The sequence below is a fragment of the Podarcis muralis genome, chromosome 5 (assembly GCF_964188315.1).
Source record: "Podarcis muralis chromosome 5, rPodMur119.hap1.1, whole genome shotgun sequence".
Lineage (NCBI taxonomy): Eukaryota > Metazoa > Chordata > Lepidosauria > Squamata > Lacertidae > Podarcis > Podarcis muralis.
The window spans coordinates 62,024,807-62,040,531 of NC_135659.1; the positions used below are offsets into that span (position 1 = coordinate 62,024,807).

General features: G+C 42.5%; 1 protein-coding gene across 5 annotated transcripts in view; it reads left to right on the forward strand.

Moving 5' to 3' along the window:
• The window catches only part of SRGAP2 (SLIT-ROBO Rho GTPase activating protein 2), a 200,742-nt gene that overhangs the window by 89,686 nt on the left and 95,331 nt on the right, over positions 1 to 15,725 (forward strand). For all 5 annotated transcript variants that reach the window (XM_077929020.1, XM_028734363.2, XM_028734362.2 and 2 more), the window contains one exon: positions 2,683 to 2,845. Coding sequence is in view for 4 of the 5 variants with exons in the window: in XM_028734363.2 (XP_028590196.2) it covers positions 2,683 to 2,845 (163 nt within the window). In the remaining variant the exon portion in view is untranslated. The remainder of the gene's footprint in view (positions 1 to 2,682; positions 2,846 to 15,725) is intronic.

The following is a 15,725-nucleotide window of genomic DNA, read 5'->3' on the forward strand; positions in this document are numbered from 1 at the left end:
TTTTAGTTTAGAGCAGGCACGTCCAACAGGTAGATTGTGATCTACCAGTAGATCACTGGATGTCTGTGGTAGATCATTGGTAGATCACTGTCTCCCCCCAAAAAAGCTTAACAAGTTTGGCTCCCCTAAAAAAGCTCAACATTTTTGCCGTGCTGCCCCCCCCATGGGCCTTCCCCCTTCCTAAAATAAAGCTCAGCAACTTTGACCTGAACCCCAAAAAAGCGGGTAGATCACTGCAAGTTTTTAACACTGTGAGTAGATCGCAGTCTCTTGGGAGTTGGCCACCCCTGGTTTAGAGAAAAGGCAAGTCAGAAGAGACAAGATAATCATGCAGGACATGGAGAGAATATAATATATTATATTATTATAGAGAGTGGATGGAAAAACTTCTCTTGAAAGAAAGAAAATGTTGCAAGATATATATGTACACTTACTAACTTTGCATAACGCAACCCCATCAATGAACTGAGGCTTCATTTGTGCAGAATTTTGATGGGTGAGAGGAACACAGAACATGCACAGTCTTGCGTTTGATTTTGTCTTAAGCACCTTGGGGAGAAGATATCACTGGTCTCCATTATAGACAGCATTCACCCTTGGCTGCTGCTTGACCCTTGCTGTGAATTGCACCTCTTATAATCCATGGATGCCAGGGTGGACTATGGACTTTTGGTCAAAAAACCCCATGTTCTGAATCAGATCCCCACTACGACTGTGGTTGTCTCACTAATAAGTGACGGCAAATGGGAGAGGATTGGACTTATTCCCCACTCTGTCGTCATTTAATTTTTGTAACTGAAAATTAAAAGGGTCTTGACCTAGTGTCTAAATGGGCTCCTAGATAAGTGAGTTGTTGTTGTTGTTGTTGTTGTTGTTGTTGTTGTTGTTGTTGTTGTTTAGTCGTTTAGTCGTGTCCAACTCTTCGTGACCCCATGGATCAGAGCACACCAGGCACTCCTGTCTTCCACTGCCTCCCACAGTTTGGTCCTAATCTTCATTTGTGTGCTTTTCTGCTAAGCTTTTTTTGGAGGCCGTAGCAATGAGGAGAACATGTTACAGGAGAATAGAGTGAGAGCTTTTGAGACTATGTAAGTCTATTTCAATGTTATAGCTGTTGTTTTTGAAAAATTCAGTATAGATTATTGTAAGGTGCTATGCAGCCATTCTCCTTTCAAAGAAAAAGAATCATAGTGTCCTAAGAGAGCCCAGGAAAGTTGTTTATTTATACAGGCCAGTGGTGTGTTGTATTTAAAAGCCCTGTTATTTTTATTAATACTTTGCTGTAAGGATAAATGGTGAGTTGGTGAGCATTTGTTAAACATCCTGCCGTGAGATGCGCCTCGTGGCTGCTCTGAGGAGAAGTGATTGTGGTCATTGTTCTGAGAAAGTTACCGCCCTGCTTTCTGTTCCCTGATATTGAACATTCAGTTTCTGGAAGGCTACAGTTCACAAGGTCCTCAAGTAGCAGACCTGTAGCTTTCTCTCAGCATGTCATCTAATATTTCTCTACTAGGGTTGATTTACGGATATGATCTTGTTGAAATCTGGTTTGTACAGATCGGTGGAAAGAGACTGCTAGCAAAGCCATCGGGATCTTTAGTGATACTTCAACCTGAAGATGATCGTTCCGAAACAGAATGAAACAATATTTTAAATTTTATTGTATTTTTATCTTACTTGGCTTAATTTTGCAGGGTTTAGTGGCTTACAGTGCAATCTTAGGTTGGGTTTTATCATCACTGGGAACTAATTTAAGACCTTTCTGGTGAAAAATCATGTATAAATAACATAGAACAATAGTCTTTAAATAGGTTTTATATCTATATCTATATCTACATATCTGTATCTATCTATATCTATCATCTATATCTCTATATCTTCCGCCCATCAGGCTGAGTTTCCTTAGCCACTCTGGGCTGCTTACAACATATAAAACAACAAAACATCAAACATTACAAAACAAGATATCTTATACAAGCAACAAACAAACCAATGCATCAATAAAAACCAATTAACAATAAAAATAACAATAACAACAGTTTACAGTTATACCCAAATTAAAGTAACTGCCAACTCCAACTAAACATTTAACCATCAACAACCTAACAAAAATGAAACAGAGGAACCAAAATTAGAACTGTTTAAAACTTTTAAAACATTTTAGCCAGTTGCCCCAACCCAAGAGTTGTTCTATCAATGTCCCAGTGGACTCCCAGGAGCTTTTAGCTGCTCAGGGTGAGTCTGGGCCAGGTGAAAATGGGCCTTGTAGCAGGGAGCGGTCTTCCTTCCAGCACTCATGGCAGCAGCAGGTTGTGTACATAAGAACATACAAATAGCCTGCTGGATCAGGCCAATGGCCCACCTAGTCCAGTATTTTTTACTTACATTGGCCGTCCAGATGCCTGTGAGAAGCCAGGGATCACAACATGAGCACAAAAGCAATCTCCCCTCCCATAGTTTCCAGCAACTGGAATGGTAAATTGTTGTAAAAGTTGTGCTTTAATTCCTGATAACTGCCTCAATTTTTGCATTTTGAAAACTTCAATGTTTCATAGTACATATACATTATTACTATACGATGGTACATTAGAAAAGTTCAATATATTGCATTGCATCACCTTTGCCTCTCCTATGAAAAAAGATGAGGATAAAAATAATATTTTGGTTCTGCTTTCCCTGCAGGAAGGATCAGAATGTTCTTTCACCTGTCAATTGCTGGAACCTCCTTTTAAACCAGGTGAAGCGGGAGAGCAGGGACCACACCACCTTAAGTGACATCTACCTGAACAACATCATCCCTCGGTTTGTTCAAGTCAGTGAGGACTCTGGGCGACTTTTCAAAAAGGTAATGCTTTTATTGCTACATGCATTATTTCATAGCTACAGAGATGGCTTTTGGTGACATAACACAAGTGAATTTGTCCCCTCGTTGCATCTGAATTAGATTACTGTTATGTGCTGTATGTGGAGCTGCGTCTAAAGACTGGTTGGAAATTATAGTTGATCCAGTATGAAGCTAGCAGGCTGTTGATTTGGGCACATAGGTCAAACATGTCACTCAGATGTTCTGTTTTCCATTGAGTTACTAATTAGCTTCTGGGCTCAATTCAAAGCGCTGGTTTTGATCTTTTTAAAGGCCCAAATGGTTTAGGACCCGAGCATTTGAGATACTTATCCTGGCAGAATCCTAAGTGAGCAAGGGTTACCCTAACAGCAGCCTCCTACCACAAGAGAATCAAGATTACAATAGTGTAATTTCTTCCATTGGTGTCCTGCTGTGCTTCTCAAATGCAAGTGGCTTTCGGAGTCAGCCTATTGCACCCAGTAGGCAATACTTTGTGGCCAGGACCTCTCTGTGACTATTATACATGTTTTATAATCAGGCAGAGCGCTCCTTTTCTATAAAATGTAATCGTGGCAGTGGTGAAATAGCTTTTTACAAAGCAGGGCGCTGAGCAGGGATACAGACTTCTCCAAAACTACTTCCCCTTATCATTGCTTCATTTTAAAAGGTAAAAAAGGGAATTAAATGGATTATCCCTTGCATTTATTAAATATGGCTAGGTATGGTGTGACAGTGTTTATGAAGTCACTGCCTATGGGTATGTGCGCTACCTGATACTTCTTTATTTTTTTGGTTTAAACATGCACAATCCTGCCTTTTCTAAAAAGTTGAAGCTGGCTAACCAGAAAAAAGAACTAAAATAACAATAAACAAATACAGGGGGGGGAAGTTACAAATAGCACAATTATTCAAAAACCCTAGTAGCAGAGGATACTTAAAGGCATTGCATTGCCCTGTAATCCTATCAGGAATGTTTAAGGGTATGTCTAGCACCCTTCAGGCCAATGTGTTCATTTTACATTCTGAAATGCCTGTATTTGTGTGGTGCTCCTGAAGCAGAGATGGCAGTACCATTTGTTTCCAAGTAATGTGAAAGTAACAGCTTTATTTGACCTTCTGAAACTTTTTGCTAATTAAATTATCATTGATTAAGTACTTAGAAGGGATTATTGAGTAACAGGGACCCTTTAGTTTCCCTTAATCTTCGTGGCGGATAAGTAATGTTTCTACATTATACTCTTGAGGACAACATGAAAAACAAATTGGCTGGCTGGCAAGCACAAAGGATTTCTTTGGGAAGGTGTTCTAATATAACACAGTCGCTTGGCTGGAAGCATTGGTTAATTTCACTGTAATTTAGTGATCAGACATCTATGTGCATTGTTGGTTAGAGCAGGGATGGAGAACCTGTGGCTCTCCAGATGTTGTTGGACCCACCTCCCATTATCCCTTGACCCCCACCCCTGGGTTAAGAGCACTGGACCAGGACCAGGGAGACCTGGGTTCAAAACACTACATCAATTGACTAGGTGATATTGGAGCAGTCATTATGTCTTAGCCTCACTTGGGAGAATGATATTTGCCACCTTGAGCATCTTGGAGGATAGCTAAAATAAAAAAGTAGCAAATAAATCAAGTTTAATTATTTCTTTAACTTTGCCTACACTTCCACAAAGACTTCTGTAGTTTTAACTGTGTAGCTGCCATTCAAAGTAAAATGGCATTCTTTGGCTACACTCTTATTAGTTAGTCAAACCTCGGTTGTCGAACGTAATCTGTTCCAGAAGCCTGTTCAGCTTCTGAAATGTTCAACAACCGAGGCACGGCTTCCGATTGGTTGCAGGAGTTTCCTGCACACAGTGGAAGCCCCGTTGGGTGTTTGGCTTCCAAAAAACATTCGAAAACCGGAACATTTACTTCTGGGTTTTCAGTGTTCAGGAGCCGAAACGTTCTGAAACTGAGGTGTTCAAGATCCGAGGACTGAAATACATATTGTATGGAAAAATGAATGACTCAGACTACAATCCAGTGCATGCTTTCTTGGGTTTAAGTCTTTGCTTAAATCCTCCCTATTGAAAAATCTGCATACAGCTTGTGCATTTTCTCTGGCAGTAGTGGCAACGTGCTATTGAAAGCTCTGTTGGCCAACACTGTGCAGAAGCTAAGGAGATGAGGTCCAGTTACTTCTGAACAGCTACTTCTGAACTGTGCTGTGAGGTTGGGCAGTGTTGGGGCTGCTCATGATGCCACCAATTTGCACCTCTGCAACCTGCCAGACGCTTCTGTATAGGTTGCCCTGCACTGCAGTGCATTCTAGGGCAGCCTTCCCTACTGGGCACTGCTCATATGTTGTTGCACTCCAATTCCCAGCAGCTCTGGCTAGCCTGGCCAGTGGTCAGGGACAATAGGAGCAATAGTTTTTAAAAAAAAAATCTGGAAGGTATCAAGTTGGAGAAGGCTAGTCTAGCCCCCCCCCCCCCAAGTTAGGTCTAGTAGGGAAAATTGAATTACCCTCCCTCTCCTACTATTTTTTTTTTTTTATAAAGCATGAAATGGTGGACTGGAAGGAAGCTAATAGTTACATTGCTAAGAAACAGTACAACAGTGAAGTAGCCTACTATAGGAATAGAAAATTAATATAGATAACATGATTTGAAATGGCACGTAAAAAAAAAATATCTTGGTTTGTTTTCCACAAGCAGAGCTCTGTTGTTTTGCCTCAGGTTTTGCAAAGACAGGAGCTGTTACTTGTTAGAATTTAGTATCCAGATAACAGGTTTGCCAAGTTGGTCAAATGCCAGGATAGTTTCTTCTGTTAACTCTCTTTATGCTTGCTATGTGTCACAAGCACATAATTCTTTGCACCAGTCCCTCCGGGGGAACCTTTCTCAGACTGACATGTGATATGCGGAATGGAAATAGTTTGTGACTGAACCCAGAGCCACTGGTGATTGTGCTCTTTGCTGGAAAGCTCTCTCAATTTCCTGCATCCCAATCAACCTGACAAGTGTGAACTAGCACAAGACTACTGATAAAGCCCAAATATCAAAGCGCTTAAGGGGCAGATTTGTTAACCAGCAAATAGCCAGTGTCTAAATGTAGAATTATGAAAGGAAGCAGCACTGTAGGTACCGCACCATTTCGAAGTGCTTCATTTAGTATGTATAATTGTACTTGCTACATGCCATCTAAATGTCTGAAAGCAGCTGTTATTTAAAAAAATAACCCCTTCAGATATTATTCAAGGGAAATAAGATAGTTGATTTCCAGCTGTTTTGCAAATGGACTAGACATTAAATTGCAATTTGTTCCAACTTCATTTTGTTGTTGTTGCAAGATTGTATACTTCAAATCCAGCACACAAACAATGTTGATATTTGTAACAAGAGTTCCATGCTTTTGCAGCCACTGGGTGAGTGTGGCTGCAAATAAAGCATTTTAATTGTTTACCTAGGGGCTATTTGCAGAAGTCAACTGATCACAATTTTCAGTGTTACGGGTATCTGTGCCCTAACGCATTTCCAAAAGTTTGCTCAGGTGGTAGAGCATGAGACAATCTCAGGGTTGTGGGTTTGAGCCAGACCTTGGGCAAAAGATTCCTGCATTGCAGGGGGTTGGACTAGATGCCCCTCTTAGTCCCTTCCAACTCTATGATTCAGTGATCTAAGAGCAATCCAAGGTGAAGAAAAATATCAAGATGCATGTCACACAAGGCGAAAATTAGCTGTCCTCTGTGGGCAAGTGGCTCTTGGGTCCCAGAAATTAGCTGGTTGCCTGTTCCGGATGGGATTGCACTCCCTCTGAAGGAGCAGCCTGGGGGTGCTGCAGGATTCAGCATTGTCCCTGGAAGCCCAAGTGGCCTCAATGGCTAGGAGTGCCTTTCACTTACCAGGCTTTGACTGTTAAGACAGTTTTGACTGTTCCTGGACTGGGACAGCTTGACCACAGTGATTCAGGCATTGGTACCTTCCAAAGGGGATTAATACAATATGGTGCTTCGCTCACACTTAATTTGGAAGCTGCAGTTTGTGTAAAATGCTGCAGCATGATTGCTGACAGGAGTGAAAGCCTGTCAGCATATTACAACTGCACCCAGTGATCTGCACTAATTCTAGTTTGCTACCGGGAATTGTTCAGGGTGTTACTATCGGTATATAAATCTCTTAATGCAGGGATGAGAAACTTTTTTGGGTTTGCGGGCCAGATCCTTAACGGGATCAGCCTCACAGGCCAAATTCCTCCAGCAGCAGTTCTGCAAAAATGCAGATCCGCTGCTGGAAGGCCTCACACACACTTAGTGATGGATTTGCATATAAGCTAAACAAGCTATAGCTTAGGGCCCCACTCTCTTGGGGGCCCCCAAAAAAATTAAAGAAAAAAACCTGGATGTACATTTCCAAAATATAAGATAAAAAACAAATAAAATAAAACCTACATACAGCAACAGTTTTTTGTGTTGTGTAGGCTCCTATTATGTAAGTAATGGACCCCGCCTGCTAGCCTGCTCCCTTAAATATCACATATAAAGGGCCCCATTACCTTCAGTAGCTTAGGGTCTCATCACAGCTAAATCTGGCCCTGCACACACTGCCTGTAAAATGTAGGCTTCCTCCCACCCCCATGGGGGGGGGCGGGGAGTACGGCTTTGCATGAATTCCAACCCCACGCCACCACGTTGGGGTGGTGAAAAGCCTGTACAGCCGTACCTTGTAAGTCGAACGGAATCTGTTCCAGAAGTCCGTTCGATGTCCAAAACGTTCGGAAACCAAAGCACAGCTTCTGTTTGGCTACAGGAAGTTCCTGCAGCCAATCGGAAGCCGCGGAAGCCCCATCAGACGTTCGGGTTCCAAAGAAAGTTCGCAAATTGGAACACTCACTTCCGGGTTTGCGGAGTTGAATGCCAAAATGTCTGAGTACCAAGGCGTTCAGGATCCAAGGTACAACTGTAATTTATAGGCAATGTGCACAAGAGAAGTCCCTCTAGCAGTGGATCTGCAGAAAGCAAAGGAGAGAAACATGCATTTGTGATATGAGTTACTGCTTTAGTGTGACAGCATCTGCTCCTATTTACATGAAACTAGTTTACAACTCATTGCCTGTTTACATTTGACCAGGTGCTTTTGTTACACTGCTTTAACTGAAAACAGTCTACACCTGCTGAATTTTTATATTACTTTTAATTGTATTGTTTTATCACAGATGTGCTTGCTACGGGGACTCTTTTGGGCGGAGGGGCAGCATATAAATTTAATAAATAGCACGCTTTCATATAAAGTAATGTCCATGTGCAATTAAAGTTGCATGCATAAGAAGGTATTTTCCAAATGAGGACAAAGATGACATATCCTGGAAGGGAGAAGACTGGTCACTGTATCTAGCTTACCAGATTCGAAAAGCTCATTCTGATTCATTTGGGGATAGTTTCCAGATGCACAAAGCGCTGGAATTGAAGCTGGGTTGTGACAAATTGCAAAGGGCGCGTTTCACTCGAGAGATGAGCTGCTGCATTCTGCACCCGCTGGAGCAAAGCCCCCTTTCAAGGATAGTTAGAAGAGAAGCCTGCCACTATAATCTACCCTTCTGGCTACATAGGCCTGTGTAGCTGTGATAAGGTCTGCGCGAGGCACAGTCACAGCCTGTGGTCATTTTCTCAGAGCCTGGAAGATGCATCCTGTCACAGTTATTGTCTGTGAATCCTGACATCGCAACAGATCCCATAAAGAAGGGTCCTGCCTTTTTATGCACTTCACAGCAAAAAGCAGCTGTGACTTTTCTGTGAAATGTGTGGAAGTAGGTAGCCCAGCCCTCCAGTGAGAGATGTGCAGGCCACAACAAATCCTCTTGTCTCTTCCTGCAAGATTCTTCTTGTTTTGAAGGGAAGGTCTTACAAGGATGGTGCAGGCATGCTGCCTGTCAGGCTCTGGCATGTTTGTCTGTAATATGATTAACTTCCAAACTTCCAGAAGCAATTTATATTTGGGGTTTTTTTTTTAAGCTTTTCAGATGTCTGTCGTTCTCAGCCTGGGCTGTCAAGTTCTGCTGCTGTTGCAAGAAGCCTGCAATATGGTCCGACTTAATCTAATTAAGTTTTTCTCTTCCTATCTCACGATGAAGAGATCCTTTTCAGGGCTGTGATACGAGGAAGGGTCTCATTTGTTTGAGCAGTGGATGGAAGCCTGCCAACCACTTCAAAGGTATCTTTGCTGATAAGGGAAGTCAGGTTTGCTGCCAAAGCCAACGGTTTGAGTGGTGTCTGAGATACGAGTGTGTTGCTAACATTTCTGATTGGCTGCTAGGGGGACTTTAGTGCCCTCCCAAGGCCTCTCCTTAAAATGCTTGCTGAGTGGCTACAAGCAGCAATATTTTGGGGGGCATTCAAGATGGAAGTGATTCTGGAACCACTTCATGCAACAAGGGAATAAGAAAATGGGGTGGATTTAAATGCCAAGGAGCAACAGGCTGAAGTCAACTAAGTCACTGTGTGAGTGGAATGACTTCTGCAACAAAACTTGCATCCACCCTCACATATCGCAAAATCTGCTCTGGCAGAAGTTCCGTTGTGTAAGTGGAAGTTGTTCTACTTACGAAATTACTTGGCTGGAGACAACCCAAAGATTTGCAGGTACAGTGGTATCTCGGGTTGCATACGCTTCAGGTTACATACGCTTCAGGTTACAGACTCCGCTAACCCAGAAATAGTACCTCGGGTTAAGAACTTTGCTTCAGGATGACAACAGAAATCGTTCAGTGGCAGCGCGGCGGCAGTGGAAGGCCCCATTAGCTAAGGTAGTCCTTCAGGTTAAGAACAGTTTCAGGTTAAGAACGGACCTCCGGAACGAATTAAGTACGTAATCAGAGGTACCACTGTACTTTGTGTTGAAGTACCTGCACGCTGAGAGCCAGTGTGGTGTACTGGTTAAGAGCGGTGGACTCGTAATCTGGTGAACCAGGTTTGCGTCTCCACTCCTCCACATGCAGCTGCTGGGTGACCTTGGGCTAGTCACACTTCTCTGAAGTCTCTCAGCCCCACTCACCTCACAGAGTGTTTGTTGTGGGGGAGGAAGGGAAAAGGAGATTGTTAGCCGCTTTGAAACTCCTTCAGGTAGTGATAAAGCGGGATATCAAATCCAAACTCTCCTCCTCCTCCTCCTCCTCTTCTTCTTCTTGAAAAAACAAATTTCTCACTATATATTGGTTGTACATAAGCCCCTGAATGTTTAACAGAGCTGGGCCAGCCATTGGGGGGGGGGAGACCGCTGCCTTAGGCACCAGGAGCCCCCCCCCCCCCGGCCAGGTAGCACTCACACTGGTGACCTACCTGCCCCACCACTTCCGTCAGCAATAGAGAAGCACCAACACGATTTTTGGCAAGATCGTGTCACTTTAGGGCGAGATCTCACCGCAGATTGGCACCATCTTGTCAGAAATCAGCACTGATGACAATGGCGCTTCTCCGCCAGTGGCAAATGTGGCAGGATGTGCAGTGGTGTAAGGAGCAGCTAGGTGGTAGCGGCAGAGCAGGGTGGCCTTTCCCTTTTCACATCAGGCAGTGGAACATGATTCACCACCCTTGATGTTTAGCAGTCGGAATCTGCCACTTCAGGAATTCCTGGTTTGGGAGCATCATATTCCAGGCCTATGAGAATCTATTTGTTTTTGTTTAATTCTGACTACAGAATTGGCCTTTGCTTGCAACGCGGACTGGAATTGTTTTATCAAATTGGTCGTGTGAAAATATAGGGCCAATTCAGACTGTCGTAGCTCAGCTTATTAAGGCAAGATACACACGAGCCTTGCAAACAGATCCCTTTTGTCATGGCTCATGAGCGAAGGGTGCCTCTAGTTTACCACGGTTCTGAAACTGGTTCAGGTGAAATGGGAATCTATGGTTAGTTAGAGATTTCCAGGTTTAATTGTGGCTTGCAGTAAAGGGAGGAGAAATAGCTTTTTGCATGGGTGTGTGAATATCTCAGCTCAGTATTGTGCAGGGGGTGGGGGCACATGCAAAAATAAACTGGACCAGCATTATTTGGCTCTGCTAAGAATGGCACTGATCATACATTTCTACTATTCTATGATTCTACAACCCCTCTAGAACTGTATCACTTCAGAGTACCATGTTCCCACATGTGAAATAAATAAATAAACTTAGAAGCCTTAGCATATAAGGGAGAAGGCTAGGTTACAAGCCCTTCTTGCTTCAGTTAGCTCTCTAAGGGAGGGAGGAGGGAGCGGGGGGTTGGGTTGGGTGTGGGAGCATTCAAGCCTTGGCTGCCATGTATTCAGCCCCAGGAGAGAAAGCACCATATGCCTGAACAAGCAGGCTGACTCAAAGTTCTCTTAGGATACATGTTCTTCTTCTTTTTAAGGGGATTCTACATAAATCTGTGGATGCTGTTCCGTTCCGTGGCAGGGACCACATTCCATGAAAATTGGGCCGTTCCAAAACTGTGGAATCTATAGCACTTTAAGAAAAACAACAAAGGCTTTGCTTTCAAATAGAAATAATAATCTGATGAGGGGGGGTTGCAAGCCTTAGTCAAAATAATGCAGAGATTGGCACTTCTAGGGAAGAATACATTGTTTCTGCCTTGCCTATAACTAATTATATTACATTACCCTGTATGAATTCTAATGAAGTTCAGGTGTGAGCCCTACACATTGGCTCACATCGAGTTCTGATCCTCTCCTTGCAAATCTCAGGAGGGTAGGTTGCTTTGATATTGCTTCCATTCTTCTTTTTTCAGGTTTCTTTTGATTTCTTGCTTTTCTCTTTGTGCAGTACATATCTTTGATTCCTCTGTATTTCGAGCTTTGAGTGTGCTCCTTTTTAACTCTCTTCTGTTTAAATTTATTATCTTCAGATAAAACAGAGTTATGAAAAGGAGCCCAGTCCTTGGATTCCTACCCCTTCTAACTATTCTGTTTTCCTTTAAGTTTCTGTGTGCGCTCATAATTCTCTGCATGGCGACACCATCATATTTTTAGCAAGATTTCCAGATCTTCTCCTGCTGATGTTATTTACACATATGGCCTCTTTTTACGGAAGAGGCCCTTGTAATTTAGTCTCCTTCATCGCCACTCCTTGCCAATTGCAATAGAAGAGAGAGATGTCTCTGAGTCAAACCAATTTTGACATGTTTTATGAATCTCTTATGTATGTAGCAGTTTTTGGCATGAAGCAGCAGGCTATGCGTTTGCATTTCAGCTCATTAAAGAATTTGTGTTGCACATGAAATAGGGTCTGCCTGCTAGACAGAAATGATGTACTCCGGAGGTTAACAAATCTGTATTACCTAACCATGTAGGATTCCCCCCCCCCCTTTTTTTCTTTTCTTTTCTGGCTAGTTTCTGAACAGACAAATTTTCTTCTGGTTCCTTTAGCTCCTTGACTGCAGCTCAGAGTAACAAGAAGAGAAATCTGAGAACTGAAATGTTTAAACAGCCTTCTTCTTGATTCTGTGCAATTTATTTTTATGTGCAACTGGCCTCTTTAGGCATATTATCAGCTGAGGTGAAAGGTAAATGTTGAGATAGTGCCAAGAAATACAGATCTATATTATATATATCTGTGAGGAAACTAAGCTAATCTCCTAAGTGTGCTTTTCTCTGCATCCATTTCCTTTGCTGAAGTCTTCTAGGGCAGGAGAATCTTTCTTCCCATGACATGGTTTCCTCTATATGCTCATCCAGTGGCTTAAGTTCATTGTGAGAAGGCAACTCTGGGAGGTCCCCCCCCCCCCCGCTGTTGCAAGAGTCTGTGAGGCTGTGATGTTCTTGCTGGACATCATTCTAAACTCCTGCCCCCTTTGCCAGTAAGGAATTGTGTGCAGATCTGGAACTGTACTTCAGAGTCCTGTTCTTCTTTCTCACTTCCACTTTCTTATTGCTCCTTGGAGAACCACTTGCTCTTCTCTCCTCCCTCTGCCTTATCTCTAAAAAATGAGTGAAGAAAAAAAAGACAAAAATGGAGGAAGGCATCCTGTTCATGACAGCACGGTCAGGTGCATGTCTGCATGGAATCTGTGCATCTACTTCAGCTATTCCATGAGCTCCATTTGAAAAGACTGTTGTCTTAAATGTTGCAACGTAACAGAGAACAGTTTTTACTCCTTACCTGCTCGAGCGACTGGCAGCAAGGAAAGATTCCATGACTTTCTGTGGGGCAATTTTCATGGCTTGGTGTCTGTTCATGACAAGGTGGATAATCAAACTTGCACATCTTCCTTTTGGTCAGCTCTGTATACTTCCAAGCCCCTCCCCCCCTTAGAACACTAAATTTCACCTTCTGCTTTCTTAGTTTCAGTTCAAAGGATGGGTGACAAGGGATGCTTTCACTCACCTTGGTGGTGGTAAGGAACTTCCTAATGACAAGGAAGGACTGTAGCTTTCATGGGCTGTTTGCTCCACCAGCCAAATGCTTGCACAAATAAGAGATTCCCCCCACAACTAATATTTAGTCTGGAATTGCTTCCCCATACTTCTTTGCTTTGATCCCCTTTGGACATCATTAACATTATTTCATAATAAAAGACTTGGAAATTTAAGGGGTTTTTGCCATATGTAAATACATTAACTGAACTGATTAAATCTATTTAGTCAATATTTTTTTAAGCTTCCCCTCTTTTATGGATCCTTTTACTCACATCTCCTCTTGTTGTTAATTCACAAAAGTTTACCGCTTTGTCAGCTCTATCCAATGATCCATTTCAGTCATGTTTGTGAGCAGGATATGCAGATACACCATCTTCCTATAACTTCTGAGTTCTTGTACTAGCTTTGCTATGTAGAGCTGTAGGGGATTTGGTCATGAAAGGTGCTGGTAGCTCATCCTGTTTTGTGTTGTATTTGATAAAAAGTGAAAATCTATAAAATGCAGGAGACATTTTCATATGATCAATTAAACAAAAACAAATGTAATTTTGACTTGCTGAAGGGTATAATTCTCATAAAAGGTTGTATTCAGACCTTTTGCTCTTTAAGACTACAAATAAGATTGGCAGAAAAGGTTCTGAACTGCGTTAAACGAGTGCATAAGAAGTGAAGAGACCAGAAATTAAAGACTCTAAATTCTCTGAAACTTTAGAATTGGAGAGATCCTAGATGTCACTTAATCTGCGCCCTTCAGAAACTCAATTATAAGCATTTTTCTGTCTGACATCTGTGTTTTGAAGAACCTATGATCATGGTAACGGGCTCTGTATCTAATTGCTAATTAAGTACTGGGAGATAGTTCAATTGTTGAGCTTTTTATTAAAAAAAGAGTCATTGCTGCAATCTAAGTAAATGAAGATTCCAGTGGCTAGGAGCCATATGATTGCTAGTCCAACAAGGGAGTATTGTAGTTTGGAAATGAACTGCAGGCTTGGGAGGAGGGTAATCAGATTGTCTTGGAACCACAGTTAACTGTTTAGAAACTTGCAGTCTAGGTGCCTAGGGCTATATGAGGAAGTGGTCATCTGTAGCCCTCTCAGCCATGTGCTAAGCCGGAACTGTGTGGTCACCCCCACTCACCCATAGTGCAGTTAAAAACAGGTATATTTTAAGCATTGATCCCAGTTGTCTGACTCTACTCCTGATATCTGGGGTAGAGGAATTATTAGGTGTGTTTTTAAATGATTTAAACATGTCTTTCACATGGTTTTCAGTGCTCCATATCAGTTTTAGGTATTATTTTATAAAGATGTTTTGCTCCAGGCCAGTCACTGTACAACTCAAGGGTATCGTTAAATGATTTGCTATAGTTCAAAGTCTGGAAAGATAATTCCTGTCTGTGGTTTGGGTGAGTTGCTAGAATCAGCTCTTCTAAGTGTGGGAAATGAACTGCCCATGCTGCATTTCCATTTACCTTCCCTATATTTATTCACAGAATTGATGTTGATCACTTTAAAAGCATTTTGCTTGGTGTTTGTTTGCCAGACTTTGCAATGGATTAGATTCAGGTCATCTAAGAAATGGGCAACAGCAGCTTGAGGATGGCAGGTTGGTCACCCAGCTGCGGTGCCTGCAGCCATCCATGTCAAGATAATATTTTCCTAGGGGTTTGAGAAAGAGCATCAGCGAAGGTAGGGTGCATGAACCTGTCATGAGTGGCACTGAAATTGTGCAAGATGGAGTATAGGGCATTACTTCCAATACTTCACACGCCTTTGCAGGCAGCTGGCAGAGTGGGCGGTCTATTGAAGCCATATCCATGCTTCCATTTCATTTTGAAAGGCAAAGTGATATTGGTAGTTTCACGGAGAATCTGATGACTGAGACTTGACAGCATTTAAGATGACAGGAAAGGGTTATTTGGAAGCCAAATTTGTGAGCCAAAGAATTATACAGTAGTGTTGTTTTGACCTAGAATGGAGGTGAACTAGTTTGTCATAACTGAGGAGAAATGCACCTCACCATTATATGAGATTAAAATTTAGATTGTAGTGAAATTTAGGAAGGGCACTCGGTTAGTGTGAAAGAGTCCCTTTTACTTCATTGGTTAGAACAAACTGCACCTGCTTAATTGCTGCGTAGTTGCCTTTAAAAATCAAGCCTCTACAGGTAGGCCTCTATAGGTAAATGTCGCTGGCCCCCTTGCCCTCTTGCAAGTCATTGTTCTAGTCTGAACGTAGGATAGATAGTCTGACTCAGGAACATAGGGAACTATTGGCCCATCTAGCTCAGTACTGTGTGCAGGTCTGGCTCTGCTGAAGCTAAAGATGTGTGTGTGTGTGTGTGTGTGTGTGTAACAATCTAGTTAGTGGCCAGGGGCGAAAGGAAATTGAGGCAGGATCACGCAAAGGATGGGGATGTAACCATCTAGTTGTCTTGGCAATGAGGATGTGGCGGTGAGTAGCAGTCCGCTTGCCAAAGCAATGGCAGATTCTTCCCAATGCTG